The sequence below is a fragment of the Vipera berus genome, assembly GCF_964194415.1.
Source record: "Vipera berus genome assembly, chromosome: 1".
Classification (NCBI taxonomy): domain Eukaryota; kingdom Metazoa; phylum Chordata; class Lepidosauria; order Squamata; family Viperidae; genus Vipera; species Vipera berus.
In genome coordinates, this window is record NC_138202.1 from 359,355,783 (window position 1) to 359,377,860 (window position 22,078).

Here is a 22,078-nt window from a genome sequence, read left to right on the forward strand (position 1 = left end):
ATTTAAGCTCACGCCTACTGCTTCAGTGACTCCATCCAGCCACCTCATTCTCTGTCGTCCCCTTCTTCTCTTGCCCTCCACCTTTCCCAGCATGAGGCTCTTCTCCAGTGAGTCCTTCCTTCTCATTAGGTGGCCAAAGTATTTGAGTTTTAGCTTCAGGATCTGGCCTTCTAAAGAGCAGTCAGGGTTGATCTCCTCTAGGACTGACCGGTTTGATCGCCTTGCAGTCCAAGGGACTCGCAGGAGTCTTCTCCAGCACCAGAGTTCAAAGGCCTCAATTCTTTGGCGCTCAGCCTTTCTTATGGTCCAGCTTTCGCTGCCATACATTGCAACTGGGAAGACCATAGCCTTGACTATACGCACTTTTGTTGACAGGGTGATGTCTCTGCTTTTTAGTGTGCTGTCTAGATTTGCCATGGCTTGTATTGTATATTATAAACTAATAAAACCTGGGGGGAAAGCCCCAAGCCCTCTCAGCAACATGAAGTTTTGATGCTAAGTTGAGGACTTCCTGGTGTTTCCATGTCACAGTGGAATTGGGGACCCAGAGATGGTGGGTGACCCTTAACCTTTTACGTTCAAGGGGAGGATTGGTGTGCCATTTTCTCACAGATGCTTTAATTTGAATTCCTGCCCTGAGTAAGGGGGTTTGACCAGATGACCTCTAGGGACCCTCCCAACTCTAGCATTCAAGGCCTCAGCTCCTATGGAAAAGTTGTTTTGGGTTGTTTTTTTTTAGAACTAACTTTGTTCTGTCTTTCTTCTCCACTGGACACCAAGCTAGGATTTCGCACGTCCCACTGATATTGTTCCCAATTTTTATACAGAGTCCTGTCTTGATACCTGGCGGAGGAAACAAAATGTTGGAATGTAATTTTGTGCAACAACTATAGTAGTATTCAGCCAGTAGATGGCAGTGCTTACAAGTTTGCATCTATGGCATAGGCCAGGGGTAGGCAACCTTGGCTCTTTTATGACTTGTGGACTTCAACTCCCAAAATTCCTGAGCCAGCATGGGGAACTATGGCTCCCTTCATGACCTGTGGACCTCAACTCCCAGAATTCCTGAGCCAGCATGGTCAATACAAAGGATACTGGGAATTGAAGTCCATGCGTAAAGAATGCAGGGGTAGGCAACCTTGGCTCTTTTATGACTCGTGGACTTCAACTCCCAGAATTCCTGAGCCAGCATGGGGGAACTATGGCCCCTTCATGGCTTGTGGACTTCAACTCCCAGAATTCCTGAGCCAGCATGGGGAACTATGGCTCCCTTCATGACTTGTGGACTTCAACTCCCAGAATTCCTGAGCCAGCATGGTCAGTACAAAGGATACTGGGAATTGAAGTCCATGCGTAAAGAATGCAGGGGTAGGCAACCTTGGCTCTTTTATGACTCGTGGACTTCAACTCCCAGAATTCCTGAGCCAGCATGGCTCAGTATGGAAACCTCTCCATTTCTCCTCAGCGTGGCTGGCTCAGGAATTCTGGGAGTTAGTCCACGAGTCATAAAAGAGCCAAGATTGCCTACCCCTGGATACTTTTATGTTCTTTCCTCCTAAGTAGAGTCTCCAGTTTCCGGTTATGATTAAAAGAGTTAAGCAGTAAAGCACATGGTGATCGTACACTATATATAAACAGAATTTCTAACACAAAATGATCAGAAAAATGTCAGCCAGGCTATAATCTTGTGAATCACTGAAATAATTTTCAGGTGGGCTCAGGAAGAGGGATAATGGAAGGCATGGCGGTGGAGGTGTCAAAAAAAAAAGACCAAATGGTGGTCACAACTGAACACAGTACACACAACAAATGGATGGAGTTGCAATCGCACCATTGCAAACTCCATGTGGACTTTTTTTGACACCCCCCCACTTCATATGCCACTAGTCCTCGACTTACGGCAGTTGTTTAGTGACCGTTTGAAGTTACAACCGCACTGAAAAAAGGGACTTACGGTATGTCCATTTTTTACACTTAAAACCGTTGCGGCCTCCCCGTGGTCACGTGATCAAAATTCCGAGGCTTGGAAACTGACTCATATTTATGACAGTCGCACTTGTCCCGGGATCATGTGATCCCCTTTTGCAACCCTCTGATAAGCAAAGTCAACGGGGAAGAAGCCAGATGTCAGTAAGTGAACAACTGCAGTGATTCACTTAACAAAACTTGGCAAGAAAAGTCGTAAAGTGGGGCAAAATCTCACGTAACAAATGTCTCACTTAGCAACATAAATTTGGGGCTCAACTGTGGTCGTACGTTGAGGACTACCCCTATGAAAGGGTGGATGCTATCATGAAAGCAGTAATTTATTTTTTTGTTTGTTTGCTTATTTACTTATGTAAATTTCTTTGCCTCCCATCTTGTATCCTGCACCAATATTTATCTCTGCTTGTTCCATTTTGATGTTTTGTGATCCTGTTACATCATCAAATATAGGGACGCGGTGGCTCAGTGGGTTAGGACGCTGAGCTTGTCGATCTGAAGGTCGGCAGTTTGGCGGGACGAATCCCGAGTGCCGCGTAACAGAGTGAGCGCCTGTTACTCATCCCAGCTTCTGCTAACCTAGCAGTTCGAAAGCACCTAAAAATGCAAGTAGAAAAATAGGGACCACTCCGGTGGGAAGGTAACAGCGTTCCGTGCGCCTTTGGCGTCTAGTCATGCCGGCCACATGACCACGGAGACGTCCTCGGACAAGCGCTGGCTCTTCGGCTTTGAAACGGAGATGAGCACCGGCCCCTAGAGTCGGAAACGACTAGCACGCATGTGCGGGGGAACCTTTACCTTTACCTTTTACATCATCAAATGCTTAACGATAAGTTCTGTGTCATTAAGCCTTTTATTAAATTGAAGGGTTCTGGAACAAAGGGAAATTGTTTAGTCTCACTGTTGCTTTCTTGCTTTTTGTAATCGGATTTTGCACTAGAGAAATTTCACGCAAGCGTGGGAAACATGTACATGGATGGGACGTACTGAAGGGGGGAATAAGGAATGATTAACGCCTTCCTTATGATGTAACGGCTGTGTTGTCTGATTTTCATTGGCTAACAAAGTTTATAAAGCAATGCTACCAATTTTCTAAGGCGTGGCACTTCTGGACGTAACTCTGCCAGCGTTCCAGGTTGTTGGCCACCCAGCTGCTTAATTTGGTCAAATAAAGGGCTGCTTGATCAAGAAGTCTCCGCTTGGATTATCTGATTAGATTTGATATATAGTTGGGTTGAAACTAAACATTAAGAAAACCAAGATCATGGCATCCGGCCCTCTCAACTCCTGGCAAATAGATGGGGAAGAAATGGAGGTAGTGACAGATTTTATTTTCCTGGGCTCCAAGATCACCGCAGATGGGGACTGTAGCCAAGAAATTAAAAGACGCTTGCTCCTGGGGAGGAAAGCCATGACAAATCTAGACAGCACCCTAAAAAGCAGAGACATCACCCTGTCAACAAAAGTGCATATAGTCAAGGCTATGGACTTCCCAGTTGCAATGTATGGCTGAGAAAGTTGGACCATAAGAAAGGCTGAGCGCCAAAGAATGGAGGCCTTTGAACTATGGTGCTGGAGAAGACTCCTGCGAGTCCCTTGGACTGCAGGGCGATCAAACCGGTCGGTCCTAGAGGAGATCAACCCTGACTGCTCTTTAGAAGGCCAGATCCTGAAGCTAAAACTCAAATACTTTGGCCACCTAGTGAGAAGGAAGGACTCACTGGAGAAGAGCCTCATGCTGGGAAAGGTGGAGGGCAAGAGAAGAAGGGGACGACAGAGAATGAGGTGGCTGGATGGAGTCACTGAAGCAGTAGGCGTGAGCTTAAATGGACTCCAGAAGATGGTAGAGGACAGGAGGGCCTGGAGGAACGTTGTCCATAGGGTCGCGATGGGTCGGACACGACCTCGCAGCTAACAACAACAAAGGGCTGCTTGATCAAGAAGTCTCTGCTTGGGTTATCTGATTAGATTTGATATGGTGTCTCAAGTTCAAGTAAGGGACTGGGACCTTACAAAATTATGCCCAATTTAATTCCACAGGACTCTCAGGTCCTGCGTTTTGGATGCATTCTGTACGTTACCTCCTCTGAGGGACCCGAGTTCAAAAATTGTTGCCCTCGTGATGCACCGTTTCGCCCGTTTAAAGGTTACAAACAGTCAAGCAGATATGAGAGTTTTAGTAGCATAAAGAAGACATTTTGGGGGGGGGGGGGGAACAGGAACAGCTCTACTTTGCAAGTCGGGAAAGCCGTGTCAGGTTTAGGAAATAAACAGCTAGCAAAGGGCCAAAACTATCCTTTTAAAAAAAAAAAAAAAACAATTTTAAAGCGCCTTCAAATCCATCCAGGGAAAAAGTTAGGTTTTTTTTTTAAATGTTATTTTTCTATGGGTTTTTTAGGTCTTTCGTTTGTCACCTGGCACCCTTCTCTTCTTCCCACCTTGGCAAAGTCAGCTTAACTTTCCCATTTGTTAAAACAACGGGGGGGGGGGAGCCTTATTTGGGGGGAAAAACAATGCCAGAGAGAACAATTAGCCCCCCTTAATCCTATACAAATAGCAAAATAGGGATGACTAATTCTCCTAGGGAATTAAGAGCTCTCTTTTATCAGAGGGATTTCAAACCCTTTGTTGCTGGCGTTTGCTTTCAATTAATTACATTACAGAGAGGCGTTGTTTGAATTTTTTTTTAGTAGAGATTTCTCTGGAGTTTTTAATCTTGTTACAGAGGCTTTATCCTCCGTACTCACCATGAAGTGGCATTGCTCCCTTTGGGCGTTTTAATCTCCCTTTGGGTGTTGTTGGAATTGGGGATGTCTAGTTTAATGAAGAGAAGGACGAGGGGTGACATGATAGCAAATCTTCCAATATCTCAGGGGCTGCCCCAAAGAAGAGGGAGTCAAGCTATTCCTCCAAAGCACCTCAAAGCAGGACAAGACCCAACGGATGGAAACTCATCAAGGAGAGAAGCAACCTGGAACTAAGGAGAAATTTTCTGACAGTTAGAACAATTAACCGGTGGAACAACCTGCCTCCAGAAGCTGTGAATGCTCCAATACTGGAGGTTTTTAAGAAGAGACTGGACAGCCATTTGTCTGAAATGGTATAGGGTTTACTGGCTGAGTAGGGGGTTGGACTAGATGACCTCCATGGTCCCTTCCAACTCTCTTATTCTCTGTTCTCAGTAACAGAGTCACATTGGGGGAACTGTCTAAGCCAGACATGTCAAACACAAGGCCCGGGGGCCGGATTCGGCCCGCAAAGTGGTTTCATGTGGCCCGCGAAGCCATCCTGGAAACAGTGAGGGAACGGCCCCCACTGCCTTGGCCCTGGCCCAGAGACCCTCCTTCTGCCAGAGACCCTCAGATCTCTCCCACTCCTGCCCAGGCCCCCATAGGCACCCTTGATGCAAACAATGTAGAGCTGGCCACGCCCACCCAGTAGGCCATACGCACTCTAGCCACGCCCACCCAGTAGGCCACGCCCACCCTGGCCATACCCACCCGGCCCCCTAAGGGCAACCGCAATGCTGATGCGGCCCTCAATGGAATTGAGTTTGACACCCCTGGTCTAAGCCAATGTTTCTCAACCTTAAACTGTGTGGACTTCAACTCCCAGAATTCCCCAACCAGGATTATTATTGTTATTGTTGTTGTTGCTGTTATCCTGCATATCTAAGCTGCAGTGACTGAATGCAGTTGGGGACAGGGAACAGGCTGTCCTCAACGTACGACCACAATTGAGCCCAAAAAATTATATTGCTAAGCGAAACATTTGTTAAGTGAATTTTGCCCCATTTCATGACCTGTCTTGCCGCAATTCTTCAGTGAATCGTTGCAGTTGTTGAGTTACTAATGTGGTTGTTAAGTGAAACTGGCTTCCCCTAGTCACAAAAGGGGATCACGTGGCCCCCTGGATATTGGAACCGTCAAAACTACGAGTCAGCTGCCAAGCCTCTGAATTTTGATGGGGAAGCTGCAATGGTTGTAAGTCTGAGAAACAGTCATAAATCCCTTTTTTGCAGGGCCGTCGTAACGTTGAACGGTGACTAAAAGGTACTCTTGTAAATTGAGGACTGCCTGTCGTTCCATAAGGAGGGACAACAGTAATAAAAAGGAGAAAATTACAAAATGCAGAGAGCTGGAAATAGGAGGAGAAGGGCTGTGACAAAAGAAAGCAAAGATAGTATTAATCATTAATAAATGAGTTGGGTGCAATCCCAAAACACTTGGAGTACCACTTGAATACCATCGGCATTGACAAAATCCCCGTCAGTCAATTGCGGAAGGCAGCTTTGCTCGGAACAGCTGACATCCTTCCACGAAACCTTTAGTGTTATTAACAACATCTGCCTATCCTAGGTGCTCGGGAAGAACTTGATAGGTGGACAAAAATGCCAAAGGCAGTCACCATCGGCATTGACAAATTCACCGTCAATTACAGGAGGCAGCTACCTGGAACAGCTTCCATCCTGCGATGAGACCTTTAAACACTCACATCTGCCTCCCAGATCCTTGGGAAGGAATCAATATGTGGACAAAACAGGCCATATCCAGTCTGAACATCTGGCTGACTGTGCAATGAGCTATCATCGTGAGAATAAATTGCCATTAGTCAATGGCAAAAGGCAGCTTGACCTGGATTAGATTAAATTCTGCGAAGAGACCTATAATATTATTAAACCAAGAACATCTGCCTATCCCAGGTCCCTGGGAAGGACTTGACAGGTGGATACAAATGCCAAACCCAGTCTGAACATCCGGCTGACTGTGCAATGAGTTATCATCGTAAGAATAAGTTACCATCAGTCAATTGCAAAAGCACAGATTGACTTGGAATAATTCTGGAGCAAGAGCTATAATGTTATGAAACCAGAACATCTGCCTATCTCAAGTCCCTGGGAAGGGCTCAATAGGTGGATACAAATGCCAAACCCAGTCTGAACATCTGGCTGACTGTGCAATGAAACATCCTCATTATAATAAATTGCCCGCAGTCAATTGCAAAACCGCAGATTGACTTGGAATAATTCTGGAGCAAGAGCTATAATATTATGAAACCAGAACATCTGCCTATCCCAGGTCCTTGGGAAGGACTCAGTGAATAGATAAAAATTCCAGATCCTATCTGTCTGAAATAATATTAATAGCAATTATACCATTGCCGGCTATCACTGCTTCCCCTTGAGGACAGTCTTTGTCGCGGTAACACAAGGCATCTGGAATACTGGGGTTCTAGAGGAGACAATAGGAATAGGAATAGAAATACGAATAGAATAAGAGTAGAATAGAATAGAATAGAATAGAATAGAATAGAATAGAATAGAATAGAATAGAATAGAATAGAATAGAATAGAATATTGAATAGTATATAGAATAGAATAGAATAGAATAGAATAGAATAGAATAGAATAGAATAGAATAGAATAGAATAGAATAGAATAGAATAGAATAGAACAGAACAGAACAGAACAGAATAGAATATTTAATGGAATGGAATGGAATAGGAATGGAACAGAACAGAACAGAACAGAATAGGAATAGGAGCAGTGGTGGAGCAGTGGGCTAATGCCTCCTTAAGTAACACCAGCTGCCTGCAATTAGTGCAGGTTCGAGTCCCACCAGGCTCAAGGCTGACTCAGCCTTCCATCCTTCCCAGGTAGGTAAAATGAGGACCCAGATTGTTGGGGGCAATTAAGCTGACTTTGTAATAATGCCGCTTGGGGGGCCCCCGAAAGCCCTAATAAGCAGGCATATACATAGAATGAAGGCTACTGCTAAGCACATTGGTTTGTACTTCTTGGATTGTAAGCCGCCCTGATATAAGTGGGATAAAAAAACAACAACAGAATAGGAATAGAACAGGAATGGAATGGAAGAGAACAGAAGAGAGCAGAACAGGAATGGAATGGAATGGAATGGAATAAGAATGGAAGAGAATTGGAATGGAAGAGAACAGAACAGAACAGGAATAGAATAGGAATGGAATGGAATGGAATGGAATAGAATAGAATAGAATAGAATAGAATAGAATAGAATAGAATAGAATAGAATAGAATAGAATAGAATAGAATAGAATAGAATAGAATAGAATAGAATAGAATAGAATAGAATAGAATAATAGAATGAACCTTTATTGTCAAAGTACAACCATGTATACATTGAGATTGGCTGAGCCTCCCTTTGTGCCCCACCACCACAACTCAGTGACAACCCACCATCTTGTTACACCATGTGAACTAATTGCACAACACACCAGCCTCGCAAGTCAATCATACATAAAATTATAAAACTATTATTTCCCATTCAGGAGCCTGACAGCCCACGGATAAAAGCTGTTCTTCAGCCTGTTGGTGCGGCTGGCTATACTCCTATATCTCCTACCCGACGGTAGGAGAGTAAAGAGATACCGACCAGGTGTGAGTCATCCCTGAGAATTTTCGTCAATCTTCCAAGGCAGCGGGCCCTGGCGAGGTCATCCAGTGGTGTCAGGGGACAGCCCACGATGTCTTGTGCTGTGCTCACCACCCTCTGTAATGCCTTCCTATCCAAGGCTGTCAGACCAGCATACCAAACCACGATACAGTGCGAGAGGATGCTCTCTATAGTAGACCAGTAAAAGAGGGTCATTAGCCATTGTTCTACCCTGTTCTTCCGCAAGACCCTGAGGAAGTGGAGTCTCTGTTGGGCCTTTCTGGCCACCTGGGTTGTATTGACTTTCCAGGTCAGATCTTCACAAAGAGAATAGAATAGAATAGAATAGAATAGAATAGAATAGAATAGAATAGAATAGAATAGAATAGAATAGAATAGAATAGAATAGAATAGAATAGAATAGAATAGAATAGAATAGGAATTTTGGAATAGAATACAATTTGGAATAGAATAGAATTTGGGATGGGATGGGATGGGATGGGATGGGATGGGATGGGATGGGATGGGATGGAATGGAATGGAATGGAATAGAATATAATAGAATAGAATAGAATAGAATAGAATAGAATAGAATAGAATAGAATAGAATAGAATAGAATAGAATAGAATAGAATAGAATAGAATAGAATAGAATAGAATAGAACAAAATAGAATATGGAATGGAATGGAATGGAATGGAATGGAATGGAATGGAATAGTGTAATAGGATGGGATGGGATGGGATGGGATGGGATGGGATGGGATGGGATGGGATGGGATAGGATAGGATAGAATAGAATAGAATAGAATAGAATAGAATAGAATAGAATAGAATAGAATAGAATAGAATAGAATAGAATAGAATAGAATAGAATAGAATAGAATAGAACATTGGAATGGAATGGAATGGAATGGAATGGAATGGAATGGAATGGAATAGTGTAATAGGATGGGATGGGATGGGATGGGATGGGATGGGATGGGATGGGATGGGATGGGATAGAATAGAATAGAATAGAATAGAATAGAATAGAATAGAATAGAACATTGGAATGGAATGGAATGGAATGGAATAGAATAGAATAGAATAGTGTAATAGGATGGGATGGGATGGGATGGGATGGGATAGGATAGGATAGAATAGAATAGAAAATAGAATAGAATAGAATAGAATAGAATAGAATAGAATAGAATAGAATAGAACAGAACAGAACAGAACAGAACAGAACAGAACAGAACAGAACAGAATAGAACAGAACAGAATAGAATAGAACAGAACAGAACAGGGAATGGAATGGAATGGAATGGAATGGAATGGAATGGAATGGAATGGAATAGAATAGAATAGAATAGAATAGAATAGAATAGAATAGAATAGAATAGAATAGAATAGAATAGAATAGAATAGAATAGAATAGAATAGTGTAATGGGATGGGATGGGATGGGATGGAATGGAATAGAATAGAATAGAATAGAATAGAATAGAATAGAATAATATTTATTGTCACTTTAAAGGTACGCTAATTGGCTTACATTAAAATGAAATAAAAGGACAAAAGACTTCTTTTCAAAGGTCAAACTCAAAGGCTGGAAGTCAACTGGAATTCTTCCAGGATCATACTTAAGCTGATCGAGATATGCGGGGGAGGATGGGATATCAGCCTGGCCCTGATTTGGCCACTTTCTCATGAAGAAGCACTAAAGAAACTTGTTTTGTTGGGTTCAGGGTTGCTAAAGCTTGGCCATTTTAAGAGATGGAGCATCTTACCTAGCGGTAAGGGGCATGCAATATAGACAGTCCTCAACTTGCAAAATTTTGGTTTTCACACTTATGACCGCTGCAGCTCATGGGATCAAAATTTGGACAGTTGGCAACTGGCATGTATTTATGACGGTTGCAGCGTCCTGGAATCACGTGATCCACTTTTGTGACTTTCTGACCAAGCAAAGTCCATGGGGAAGCCAGATTCACTTAACAACTGGGTTACTAACTTATCAATGGCAATAATTCACTTAACAACTGTGGCGAGGAAGGTCATAATTGGGGCAAAAAACTCTCTGTCTCTCTATTTCTATGTATCTCTATGTATCTATTTCTATCTAATTATCTCTCTATATATCTTTATCTATCATTTATATCTATCTTCTATCTTTATGTATGTATCCATCTATCATCTATCTATCTATATGTATCTCTCTCTCTCTCTCTCTCTCTCTCTATCTATCTATCTATCTATCTATCTATCTATCTATTTATCCTTCGCTTTCCCTCTTTTGATTATTTATAGTAAAGAGCAATTCCCAGCTCCAGATCTTCCCGAGCTGAACACTGTATTATTTATAGCTTCCTGGCATCAAATTGAATTGATTGGATCTTTTAAATGGCCTTGACCAAAGGCAAAACACCAATAAATATTTGTGCCCAGCAGCCAAGAACAATACAATCATATACTGTTTCCCCCCTACTCCAACTCACTGCCTTTTCTGCAATAATGTAAGAGAAGCTTTAGCCCAGGGCTCTTCCAACTTGGCCCTTTGATGACTTGTGGACTTCAACTCCCAGAATTCCTCAGCCAAGTATACATGCCTGGCTGAGGAATTCTGGGAGTCGAAGTCCACAAGTCATCAAAGGGCCAAGTTGGAAGACCCCTAATGTAGTTGTTTATAAGCTCCCCCACCCCCTTGATCTTTAAAATTCGATTCACTTTGATTAGGCTTGCCTTCCCCCAAGTTTGCTCGACTACAGTTCCCATACTGCACAGACTTTCCTAGCCACAAACTGCTTTGTAAGTGGAAAAATCTGCTGGAGGGATTTTCCCGTCAGGGAAACTAGCAATTTTATTCTACTGCAATCAAGTTGACGCCGCATCTTTTGTATTGAAGGGGCAGGACTTTGGGTACAGGCACAGAACGGTTAACTTCAGACTGAGCTTTATTTATTTATTTTGACTGGAACTCATTATTAAGGCTGGATGGTAAGTAAAAAGATGTTGAGACTCTAGAAAGAGTGCAGATAAGAGCAACAAAGATGATCAGGGGACTGGAGGCTAAAACATATAAGGAACGGTTGCTGGAATTGGGTATGTCTAGTACAGGGGTCTTCAAACCTGGCCCTTTTATGACTTGTGGACTTCAACTCCCAGGATTCCTCAGCCAGGCACGCTGGCTCAGGAATTCTGGGAGTTGAAGTCCACAAGTCATAAAAGGGCCAGGTTTGAAGACCCCTGGTCTAGTAGTTTAATGAAGAGAAGGGTAAAGGGTGACATGATAGCAGCCTTCCAGTATCTCAGGGGCTGCCCCAAAGAAGAGGCAGTCAAGCTATTCACAAAGCCCCTGAAGGCAGGATGAGAAGCAACGGATGGAAACTCACCAAGGAGAGAAGCAACCTGGAACTAAGGAGAAACTTCCTGACAGTTAGAACAACTAACCAGTGGAACAACCTGCCTCCAGAAGTGGTGAATGCTCCAACACTGGAAGTTTTTAAGAAGAGACTGGACAGCCATTTGTCTGAAATGGGATAGGGTTTCCTGCCTGAGCAGGGGGTTGGACTAGATGACCTCCATGCTCCCTTCCAACTCTGTTATTCTTGTTATTCTGGTAATATATTCCTCATTGACGCCTTTCTTGTAACCCGAATATCAGAGTCTCTTTGGGCGCACCCTCCTAACCGCTTGCACACTGAGTCCTTCTGCATGCACCCATTCCTTGCAATGCGTGTCACCTGGGCCAATTTTAGTCTCATCCTACCTCAGCGCAGGTGTCTTGATGCTGGTTGGGGGTGATGATCAAATTGGTCATGACGAAGAAAACACTTTCACCCTAAAGAAAGGGGAGGAATTAGAAGAAGAAAAAAGTTGGAGAATTTTGTGAGAAAAAGAGGAAGGAAGGAGGGAGGGAGGGAAGGAAGGAAGGAAGGAAGAAAGAAGGAAAGAGGGAAGGAAGGAGGGAAGGAAGGAAGGAGGAAAGGAAGGAAGGAAGGAAAGAGGGATGGAGGGAAGGAAGAAAGGAGAAGGAAGGGAGGGAGGGAAGGAAGGAGGGGAGGAGGAAAGAGAGGGAAGGAAGGAAGGAGGGAGGGAAGGAAAGAGGGAAGGAGGGAGAGAAGGAAAGAAGGAGGGAAGGAGGAAGGAGGGAGGAGGGAGGAAGGTACAAAAGAGGGATGGAAGGAGGGAGGAAAGGAAGGAAGGAAAGAGGGAAAGAGGGAGGGAAGGAGGGAGGAAAGGAAGGAGAAGGAAGGAAGGAGGGAGGGAGGGAAGGAAGGAGGGGGAGGAGGAAGGAAGGAGGAAAGGAGGGAGGAGGAAGGAAGGAAAGAGGGAGGGAGGGAGGGAAGGAAGGAGAAGGAAGGAGGGAGGGAAGGAAGGAGGGAGGGAGGAAAGGAAGGAAGGAGGGAGAGAGGGAAGAAGGGAAGGAAGGAGGGAGGGAAGAAAGGCAGGAAGGAAGGAAAGAGGGAAGGAGGGTGGAAAGGGAAGGAAGGTAGGAGGGGGAGTAGGAAGGAAGGAGGAAAGGAGAGAGGGAAGGAAGGGAGGGAAGGAGGAAAGGAAGGAAGGAAAGAGGGAAGGAGGGAGGGAAGGAAGAAAGGAGAAGGGAGGGAGGGAGGGAAGGAGAAGGAAGGAAGGGAGGGAGGAGGGATATTACAGTAGACCTCAACTTACGACCATTCGTTTGGTGACCGTGCAAAGTTACAACACTGCTGAAAACAGTCTCTCCTCACGCAACCCCTCCACACCCAGGACCTCGATTTGGGTGCTCCTCACCCACTTCGCCCTTACAACCCATTGCAGGGTTTGACAACCTGGCAATGCAGTTGGCAAACTTTCTGACCGACACCCCCTCCCCACCACCACCACCCCCAAGCCCCGTCCATTCAGAAGCCTCAGGTCGGATCGCACTTCTGGCCACGGCGTCCACTGAACAGGCTGGCCTTCCCTTCAAACAAGCGTGGCAAAAAAAAAACGGCCGCGCCACCGAGCCCCAACTTCAACTTCGGACCGCCAGAACTTCGGACCGCAAGTCCAGTCCCAATCGGGTGCCTCTTAAGTCGAGGACTATCCTGAGTGGCTGTTTTTTAAATCACTTTTTTTCCCCAAAAAAATTGGGGGAACAAGTTCTAACAGAGGAACGAGGGCAGGCCGTCATTTGCGCCGGTCACCGTCCGGTTTGGCACAGCAACCGACCAGGACAGGCGCAGACTTTGACGGACAGTCAGGACGGCGGGGAAAAAAAACCATGGCAACCGGCCTACCTTCCGCGGAGGGCCTGTATATATTGCACGGGCCTGAAAAAAAGGGCGCTGAAAATAGCTACAGACACCTCACATCGTGGACGGAAACTCTTTTAACTTCTCCCCTTGGGAGGCCACTTGCTGAAGATGGGGCCACTGACCGCCCCCTCCTTCTCCATATTGAATTACCGGTGGGGGATGATGGGGTCTGAAGTCCTCTAGGGCCAATCGGTTAGGGGAAATCTGGTAGAAACTGCAGAGGGGGTAAATCAGGGGTAGGTCCAGAGCCAAGGTTAAGAAATCTGCAGAGAGACTAGTGGTGTTTTCAGTCCCTTGTGTTTCTCAGCCTTAGCAACCAACTTCCACTCCCAGAATCCCCCAGCCAGCAGGCTTTAAGAGGGGTGGGCTTCCACTCCCAGAATCCCCCAGCCAGCCTGCTTTAAGAGGGATGGACTTCCGCTCCCAGAATCCCCCAGCCAGCCTGCTTTAAGAGGGGTGGGCTTCCACTCCCAGAATCCCCCAGCCAGTCTGCTTTAAGATGCAGAGACTTCCACTCCCAGAATCCCCCAGCCAGCCTGCTTTTAGAGGGGTGGACTTCCACTCCCAGAATTCCCCAGCCTGCCTTCTTTAAGAGGGGTGGGCTTCAACTCCCAGAATGCTCCAGCCAGCCTGCTTTAAGAGGGGTGGACTTCCGCTCCCAGAATCCCCCAGCCAGCCTGCTTTAAGATGCAGAGACTTCCACTCCCAGAATCCCCCAACCAGGATGCTTTAAGAGGGGTGGACTTCTACTCCCAGAATCCCCCAGCCTGCCTGCTTTAAGAGGGGTGGATTTCCACTCGTAAAATTCCCCAGGCTGCATGATTCAATGTGAGTGGACTTCAACTCCCAGAATCCCCCAGCCAGCCTGCTTTAAGAGGGGTGGACTTCAATTCCCAGAATCCCCCAGCCAGCAGGCTTTAAGAGGAGTGGGCTTCCACTCCCAACCTCTTGAACCACAACATTTGAAGCCAATGTGGGCCATGTGCAGTGAGCCCCACTACCTGTGGGGGTGTGACGTAGTCCACCACGTCCCAAATCCTCTTGCCCATCTCCGAGGTGTTGGTGAAGGCCACCCCCTTCACCTTGGTGATCACCGAACTCTGGATGGAGGTCTCCACTTCCTGGTACCCCTTCTTGACCGTGAAGACCCATCTGGAGAGGCCAGAGACAAAAGGTGAAGCAGTGTTTTAAAAAGCATGTTTGTGTGAATGCTATTCAGAGCTCGTGTAACCAGGCTTCCCGTTTCAAGAGAGTGGTTGTTGGCTGATCTTCCGAAGCTTTCGTGAGAAGCTGTGCTTTCTCCTTTGGATGTCTTTCAATAGGGAGGAGTACACAGTGGGGAGAATTCTATTGCGAAAGAAAGAGAGAGAGGGGAGGGAGGGAGGGAGGGAAAGGAAGAAAGGAAGGAGAAAAAAGAAAGAAAGAGGGAGAGAGAGAAAGAAAGAAAGGGAAGGAGGGAAGGAAAAAAAGAAAGGAGGAGGAAGGAAGGAAAGAGAGAGAGAGAGGGAGGGAGGGAGGAAGGGAAGGAAGGAAAGAAAGAAAGAAAGAAAGAAAGAAAGAAAGAAAGAAAGAAAGAAAGAAAGAAAGAAAGAAAGAAAGAAAGAAAGAGGGAGAAAGGGAAAGAAAGGGAAGGAGGGAAGAAAAAAAAGAAAAGGGGAAGGAAGGAAGGAAGGAAGGAAGGAAGGAAGGAAGGAAGGAAGGAAAGGAGAGAGAGAGACAGGGAGGGAGGAAGGGAGGGAGGGAGGGAAAGAAAGAAAGAAAGAAAGAAAGAAAGAAAGAAAGAAAGAAAGAAAGAAAGAAAGAAAGAAAGAAAGGGAGGGAGGGTAAGAAAGAAAAACAGGGAGAAAGAGAAAGAAAGGGAAGGAGGGAAGGAAAAAAAGAAAGGAGGGGGAAGGAAGGAAGGAAGGAAAGAGAGAGAGAGACAGAGGGAGAGAGGGAGGGAAGGAAAGAAAGAAAGAGAAAGGAAGGAGGGAGGGAAAGAAAAGAAGGAAGGAAGGAAGGGAGAGAGAGAGACAGGGAGGGAGGGAGGGAGGGAGGGAAAGAAAGAAAGAAAGAAAGAAAGAAAGAAAGAAAGAAAGAAAGAAAGAAAGAAAGAAAGAAAGAAAGAAAGAAAGAGGAAGGAGGGAAAGAAAGAAAGAAAGAAAGAAAGAAAGAAAGAAAGAAAGAAAGAAAGAAAGAAAGAAAGAAAGAAAGAAAGAAAGAAAGAAAGAGCAAGGGAGGGTAAGAAAGAAAAAGAGGGAGAAAGAGAAAGAAAGGGAAGGAGGGAAGGAAAAAAAGGGGGAAGGAAGGAAGGAAAGAGAGAGAGAGAGACAGAGGGAGAGAGGGAGGGAAGGAAAGAAAGAAAGAGAAAGGAAGGAGGGAGGGAAAGAAAAGAAGGAAGGAAGGAAGGAAGGAAGGAAGGAAGGAAGGAAGGAAGGAGAGGGAAGGAAGGAAGGAAGAAAAGGAAGAAAGTCAAAGGTGGCCATCTTTCAGGGATGTTGGAAGTGTACATCCCAGCCCTGGACAGGCAGTTGGACTAGATAACAACAACAACAACAACAAGTTGCAAGGGACCTTTGAGGTCATCTAGCCCAACCCCCTGCTCAGGCAGGAAACCCTATCCCATTTCCGACCAAGGGCTGTCCTGTCTCACGGTCTCCTTGCAAGCCTCACATTCTCTGATTCCTTCTCAGATCGAAGATCTCCCAGATTGAAGATCTGCTGATTGGCGGAAGAGATGCCCCGACAGAGAGGGGAATCTCTTCTCTGCAGCTGCTTACAACCAAAGCTTGGCTGGGGATCTGTTCTTCATGCCTTCAGTGTAGGCCAGGTGAGCGACGAAGAGTTACCGGCACTCAGATTCACTGTAAGCTTTACAGCTCATCCCCGACTTACGACCGTTCATTTAGCGACCATCCGAAGTCAGAACGGCTCTGAAAAAAGGGACGTAGGACCACTTTTCACACTTAATGACCATCTGCCACATTCCCATGGTCAAAATGCAGACACCTGGCAAATGACTCATACTAATGACGGTCGCAGTGTCCTGAGGTCAGGTGATCCCCTTTTGCGACCTTCTGATAAGCAAAGTCAATTGGGGGGGGAGCAGGATTCACTTAACAACCGGGTCACTAAGTGAACAACAGCGGTAGTTCACTTAACAACTGAGGCATGAAAGGTCGCAAAATGGGTCAAAACTCACTTAGCAACTGTCTTGCTTAGCAATGGAAATTCGAGGAATCCATTGTGGTCATAAGTCGAGGACCACCTGTATTGTCCTAATGAAACGAAGCACAGAATGTGGCTATCGAACAAAGAGAGGAATGAGATTTAGCCAAAGAAAAAAAAGAATTTTGCATATTGTTGTATTTTAGCGGAAAGAGAGGAAACTGCCCTGTATTTGGTCCTCAATGGACATGCATCTACACGGAGGGAAGTGTGTAGTGGGGTGCCCCAGGGCTCTGTTCTGGGCCCGGTGCTCTTCAACATCTTCATCAACGATTTGGATGAGGGGATAGATGGGGAACTCATCAAATTTGCAGACGACACCAAGCTGGCAGGAATAGCCAATACTCCAGAAGATAGGCTTAAGATACAGGAGGATCTGGACAGACTCGAACACTGGGCACTATCTAACAAAATGAAATTCAATGGTGAAAAAAGTAAGGTTCTACATTTAGGCAGGAAAAATCAAATGCATAGGTATAGTATAGGTGGTACCTCGCTCAATAGTAGTAACTGTGAGAGAGATCTCGGAGTCTTAGTAGACAATCACTTCAATATGAGCCAGCAGTGTGCTGCAGCTGCCAAAAAAGCCAACACAGTGCTAGGCTGCATTAACAGAGGAATGGAATCAAAATCACGTGAAGTACTAATACCACTTTACAATGCCTTGGTAAGGCCACACCTGGAATACTGCATCCAGTTTTGGTCACCACGATGTCAAAAAGATGTTGAGACTCTAGAAAGAGTGCAGAGAAGAGCAACAAAGATGATCAGGGGACTGGAGGCTAAAACATACAAGGAAGGGTTGCTGGAATTGGGTATGTGTAGTTTAATGAAGAGAAGGATGAGGGGGGACATGATAGCAGTCTTTCAGTATCTCAGGGGCTGCCCCAAAAAAGAGGGAGTCAAGCTCTTCTCCAAAGCACCTGAAGGCAGAACAAGAAGCAACAGATGGAAACTCATCAAGGAGAGAAGCAACCTGGAATTAAGGAGAAATTTCCTGACAGTTAGAACAATTAACCAGTGGAAGTGGTGAATGCTCCAACAATGGGAGTTTTTAATAAGAGATTAGACAAGCATTTCTCTGAAATGGTATGGGGTTTCCTGCCTGAGTGGGGGGTTGGACTAGATGACCTCCAAGATCCCTTCCAACTTGATGATGATGATGATGATTAAATTGCCTGAGGCTGCTGAAGACTCCTTGCAAGAATTAAAAGATGGAAGTACAGGGAGTCCTTGGCTTACAGCCATTTCATTTAGCGACTGTTCAAAGTTACAACGGTCTGGGAAAAATTTGGCACTCAATTGCGTAAGTCTGGCTTTCGATCCAAACAGCTAAAGGCAAAAAATCAGAGGAGCTGATGGAAATTAAACAACCACACAAAGCCCTGGAGAGGTTGTAATAAAATGCAGCCAGAGTGAGGGAGAGGCAATCAATTTGCACAATCAGAGTGACGTCTTCCGATTTGCCAAGTTTTACCTTAGTTCCAGCAGCGTTTTCTCAACCCTCAGCAACTTTTCAGGAGAAATGCTGGCTGGGGGATTCTGGGAGTTGAAGTCCACAGGCCTTGACAGTTGCCAGCGCAGAATCCATAACTTACACCACTTGCAACAGTTCATTCAATGACCGTTCCAAGTTACAACGGCGCTGAAAAAAGGGACTTATGACTGTTTTTCACATTTACGACCATTGCAGCATCCATGGGATCAAAAGTCAGACGCTTGGCAACCGACTCGTATTTATGACGGTCGCAGTGTCCCGGGATCATGTGATCCCCTTTCGGGACCTTCTGACAAGCTAAGTCAATAAAGGAAGCCAGATTCATTTGACAATTGGGTTACTCACTTAACAAATGCAGTGATTCACTTAACAACGGTGGCAAGAAAGGTCGTCAGATGGGGCAAAACTGACTTAACAACCGTCCCGCTTAGCAACAGAAATTTGGGGCTCCACTGAGGTCGTAAGTCAAGGACCACCCATAATTGTGCAATGAAATGCAGGACCTCCAAACCGATGATCAAGGCTCATTAAAATTATGATTTATTCAGTATAAACTGGAGGAATTTCTCCCCCAGAAAATATTGGAAGGGATTCCTGCAGATGAAGAGAGGAAGGAAGGAAAGGAAAGGAAAATGGGAGGCAGGGAATAGAGGGAAGCGATAAAAGGAAAGAGAGGGAAGACAAGAATGGAAAGAAGAAGAAAAAACAGAAAAAAAGGAACAGGAAGGAAGGAAGACGGGAGGCAGGGAGGGAGGAATAGAGGGAAGCGATAAAAGGAAAGAGAGGGAGGGAAGAAAGGAAAGACAAGAATGGAAAGAAGGAAGGAAGGAAGGAAGGAAGGAGAGAAAGAAAGAAAGAAAGAAAGAAAGAAAGAAAGAAAGAAAGAAAGAAAGAAAGAAAAAGAAAGAAAGAAAGAAAGAAAGAAAGAAAGAAAGAAAGAAAGAAAGAAAGAAAGAAAGAAAGAAAGAAAGAAAGAAAGAAAAAGAAAGAAAGAAAGAAAGAAAGAAAGAAAGAAAGAAAGAAAGAAAGAAAGAAAGAAAGAAAGAAAAAAGGAAGGAGTGGGGAGAGGGAGGGAGGAGGGAGGGAGAGGGAGGAAGAAAGGAAGAAAGGAGTAGAAAGACAGCGAGGTAGGGAGGAAGGAAGGAAAGTAGGAAAGAAGGAAGGAAAGGGGAGGAAGGAAGGAAGGAAGGAAGAGAAAGGAAGGAAGGAAGGAAGGAAGGAAGGAAGGAAGGAAGGAAGGAAAAAAGAAAGAAAGAAAGAAAGAAAGAAAGAAAGAAAGAAAGAAAGAAAGAAAGAAAGAAAGAAAGAAAGAAAGAAGGAAGGAAGGAAGGAAGGAAGGAAGGAAGGAAGGAAAGAAAGAAAGGAAGGAAGGAGTGGGGAGAGAGAGGGAGGGAGGAGGGAGGGAGAGGGAGGAAGAAAGGAAGGAAGAAAAGGAAGGAAGGAGTAGAAAGACAGCGAGGGAGGGAGGAAGGAAGGAAAGTAGGAAAGAAGGAAGGAAAGGGGAGGAAGGAAGGAAGGAAGGAAGGAAGGAAGGAAGGAAGGAAGGAAGGAAAGTAGGAAAGAAGGAAGGAAAGGGGAGGAAGGAAGGAAGGAAGGAAGAGAAAGGAAGGAAGGAAGGAAGGAAGGAAGGAAAAAAGAAAGAAAGAAAGAAAGAAAGAAAGAAAGAAAGAAAGAAAGAAAGAAAGAAAGAAAGAAAGAAAGAAAGAAAGAAAGAGGAAGGAAGGAGTGGGGAGAGAGAGGGAGGGAGGAGGGAGGGAGAGGGAGGAAGAAAGGAAGGAAGAAAAGGAAGGAAGGAGTAGAAAGACAGCGAGGGAGGGAGGAAGGAAGGAAAGTAGGAAAGAAGGAAGGAAAGGGGAGGAAGGAAGGAAGGAAGGAAGGAAGGAAGGAAGGAAGGAAGGAAGGAAGGAAGGAAGGAAGGAAGGAAGGAAGGAAAGTAGGAAAGAAGGAAGGAAAGGGGAGGAAGGAAGGAAGGAAGGAAGAGAAAGGAAGGAAGGAAGGAAGGAAGGAAGGAAGGAAGGAAGGAAGGAAGGAAAAAGAAAGAAAGAAAGAAAGAAAGAAAGAAGAAAGAAAGAAAGAAAGAAAGAAAGAAAGAAAGAAAGAAAGAGGAAGGAAGGAAGGAGTGGGGAGAGAGAGGGAGGGAGGAGGGAGGGAGAGGGAGGAAGAAAGGAAGGAAGAAAAGGAAGGAAGGAGTAGAAAGACAGCGAGGGAGGGAGGAAGGAAAGTAGGAAAGAAGGAAGGAAAGGGGAGGAAGGAAGGAAGGAAGGAAGGAAGGAAGGAAGGAAGGAAGGAAGGAAAGAAGGAAGGAAAGGGGAAGAAGGAAGGAAGGAAGGAAGGCGATCCACAGAAGAATGTTAAGAGAAGAGAGAGAGAGAAAGAAAGAGGCTCCATGGAATTCACAGGGCCACACAAAATGCAGATCAGCGGAGCTTCTCCTCCGGAAGGAACAAGAAAAACCTGCCTCCAGGAATCTCAGCTCAGCAGCTGCCTCCGTAGGGAAGCTGAACTGCAGCCCCCACCTTCCCAAACAGGATTTCGCACCCAGACCAGTCCAGCCAGGCAGGGGATGGAGACAAAAACCTCCCCTTTTTCAGACCCCCACCTTCCCTTCTTCCCTTCCCACCCAGCAGCTCCCTGCTTGAACCCCCGTGCTGCAACCGCCCCCACCCCCCACCCCCCACTAGCCAACAGAAGAAGCCGGAGTCATTTTGACCCAATTACAGAGGCATCCTCACCCCACGATGTAGATCAGGATGGAGAGCTGGACCACCCGGTAGAGAATGCCCACTTTCTTGTTCTTTGCAATGACATACTTTTCGGTTTTGTAATCAAAAAGCGACAAGCACAAGGCTCTCCAGGAGACCTGATCCATTTTGGGCAGATGACGGAGGAGGAGTGCGTTGGATGCTCGAAGGGATGCTGCAATGAAGAAGCTTCCAAGGAAACAACCCTTTTCCGTACAGCCAGCACAGCAGGAAAGCCAACCTCTTCTAAAACATTGTCGCTGCAGATCTGGCGCTTAAAGGCTTGCTTTTCAAATTCAAATTCGGGATGGAGCTGGAAGGGACCTTGGAGGTCTTCTAGTCCAACCCCCTCCTCAAGCAGGAAGCCTTGTACCATTTCAGACACATGCCTGTCCACTCTCTTCTTTAAAACCTCCAGTGATGGGACTACCCACTATTTCTGGTGGCAAGCTGTTCCACTGGTCAATTGTTCTCCCTGTCAGGAAGTTTCTCCTTAGTTCCAGGTTGCTTCTCTCCTTGATGAGTTTCCATCCGTTGCTTCTGATCCTGCCTTCAGCTGCTTTGGAGAATAGCTTGACTCCCTCTTCTTTGGGGCAGCCCCTCAAATACAGTGCTGGAATACTGTAACGTGTCACCCCTAGTCTTTCTTTTCAAGCAAGTGAGGCAGGGCTGCAGCTGGAGGACAGTCAGGTGGGGTGAAGATATGTGGGGAAACCACCACTCCCCTTTCTTCCATTGGCCGGTCTCTGAAAATTAGATTTCTTGTTCCTTATGCCATCTGTCTTGATGTTTCTTTGTGTCATGTGTGTATGTGTGTGTGTGTGTGGGGGTGGTTATATGCATAACGGTATTTTATGAGCTGAAGAAAGCGAAATTTCATTTTAATTTATGCTGATTAGTATACATTTAAAGTGACAATAACGTTTTCTATTCTATTCTGTCCTATTCTATTCTATATTCTGTTCAATTCAATTCTATATT

The 22,078-nt window shown here is 45.4% G+C and overlaps 1 protein-coding gene across 1 annotated transcript in view; it reads right to left on the bottom strand.

Annotated features, from left to right (window-relative positions):
- The window catches only part of LOC308659568 (P2X purinoceptor 5-like), a gene marked incomplete at its 3' end in the record, with an annotated part of 34,225 nt that extends 12,740 nt beyond the window's left edge, over positions 1 to 21,485 (bottom strand). Inside the window, exons 1-5 of the mRNA XM_081313305.1 lie at positions 21,089 to 21,485; positions 14,653 to 14,803; positions 12,142 to 12,213; positions 7,139 to 7,214; positions 747 to 843 (exon numbers count right to left, since the gene is read on the bottom strand). Coding sequence (XP_081169431.1) covers positions 747 to 843; positions 7,139 to 7,214; positions 12,142 to 12,213; positions 14,653 to 14,803; positions 21,089 to 21,225 — 533 coding nt within the window. The 5' untranslated portion in view covers positions 21,226 to 21,485. The remainder of the gene's footprint in view (positions 1 to 746; positions 844 to 7,138; positions 7,215 to 12,141; positions 12,214 to 14,652; positions 14,804 to 21,088) is intronic.
- Positions 21,486 to 22,078: the final 593 nt, after the last annotated feature.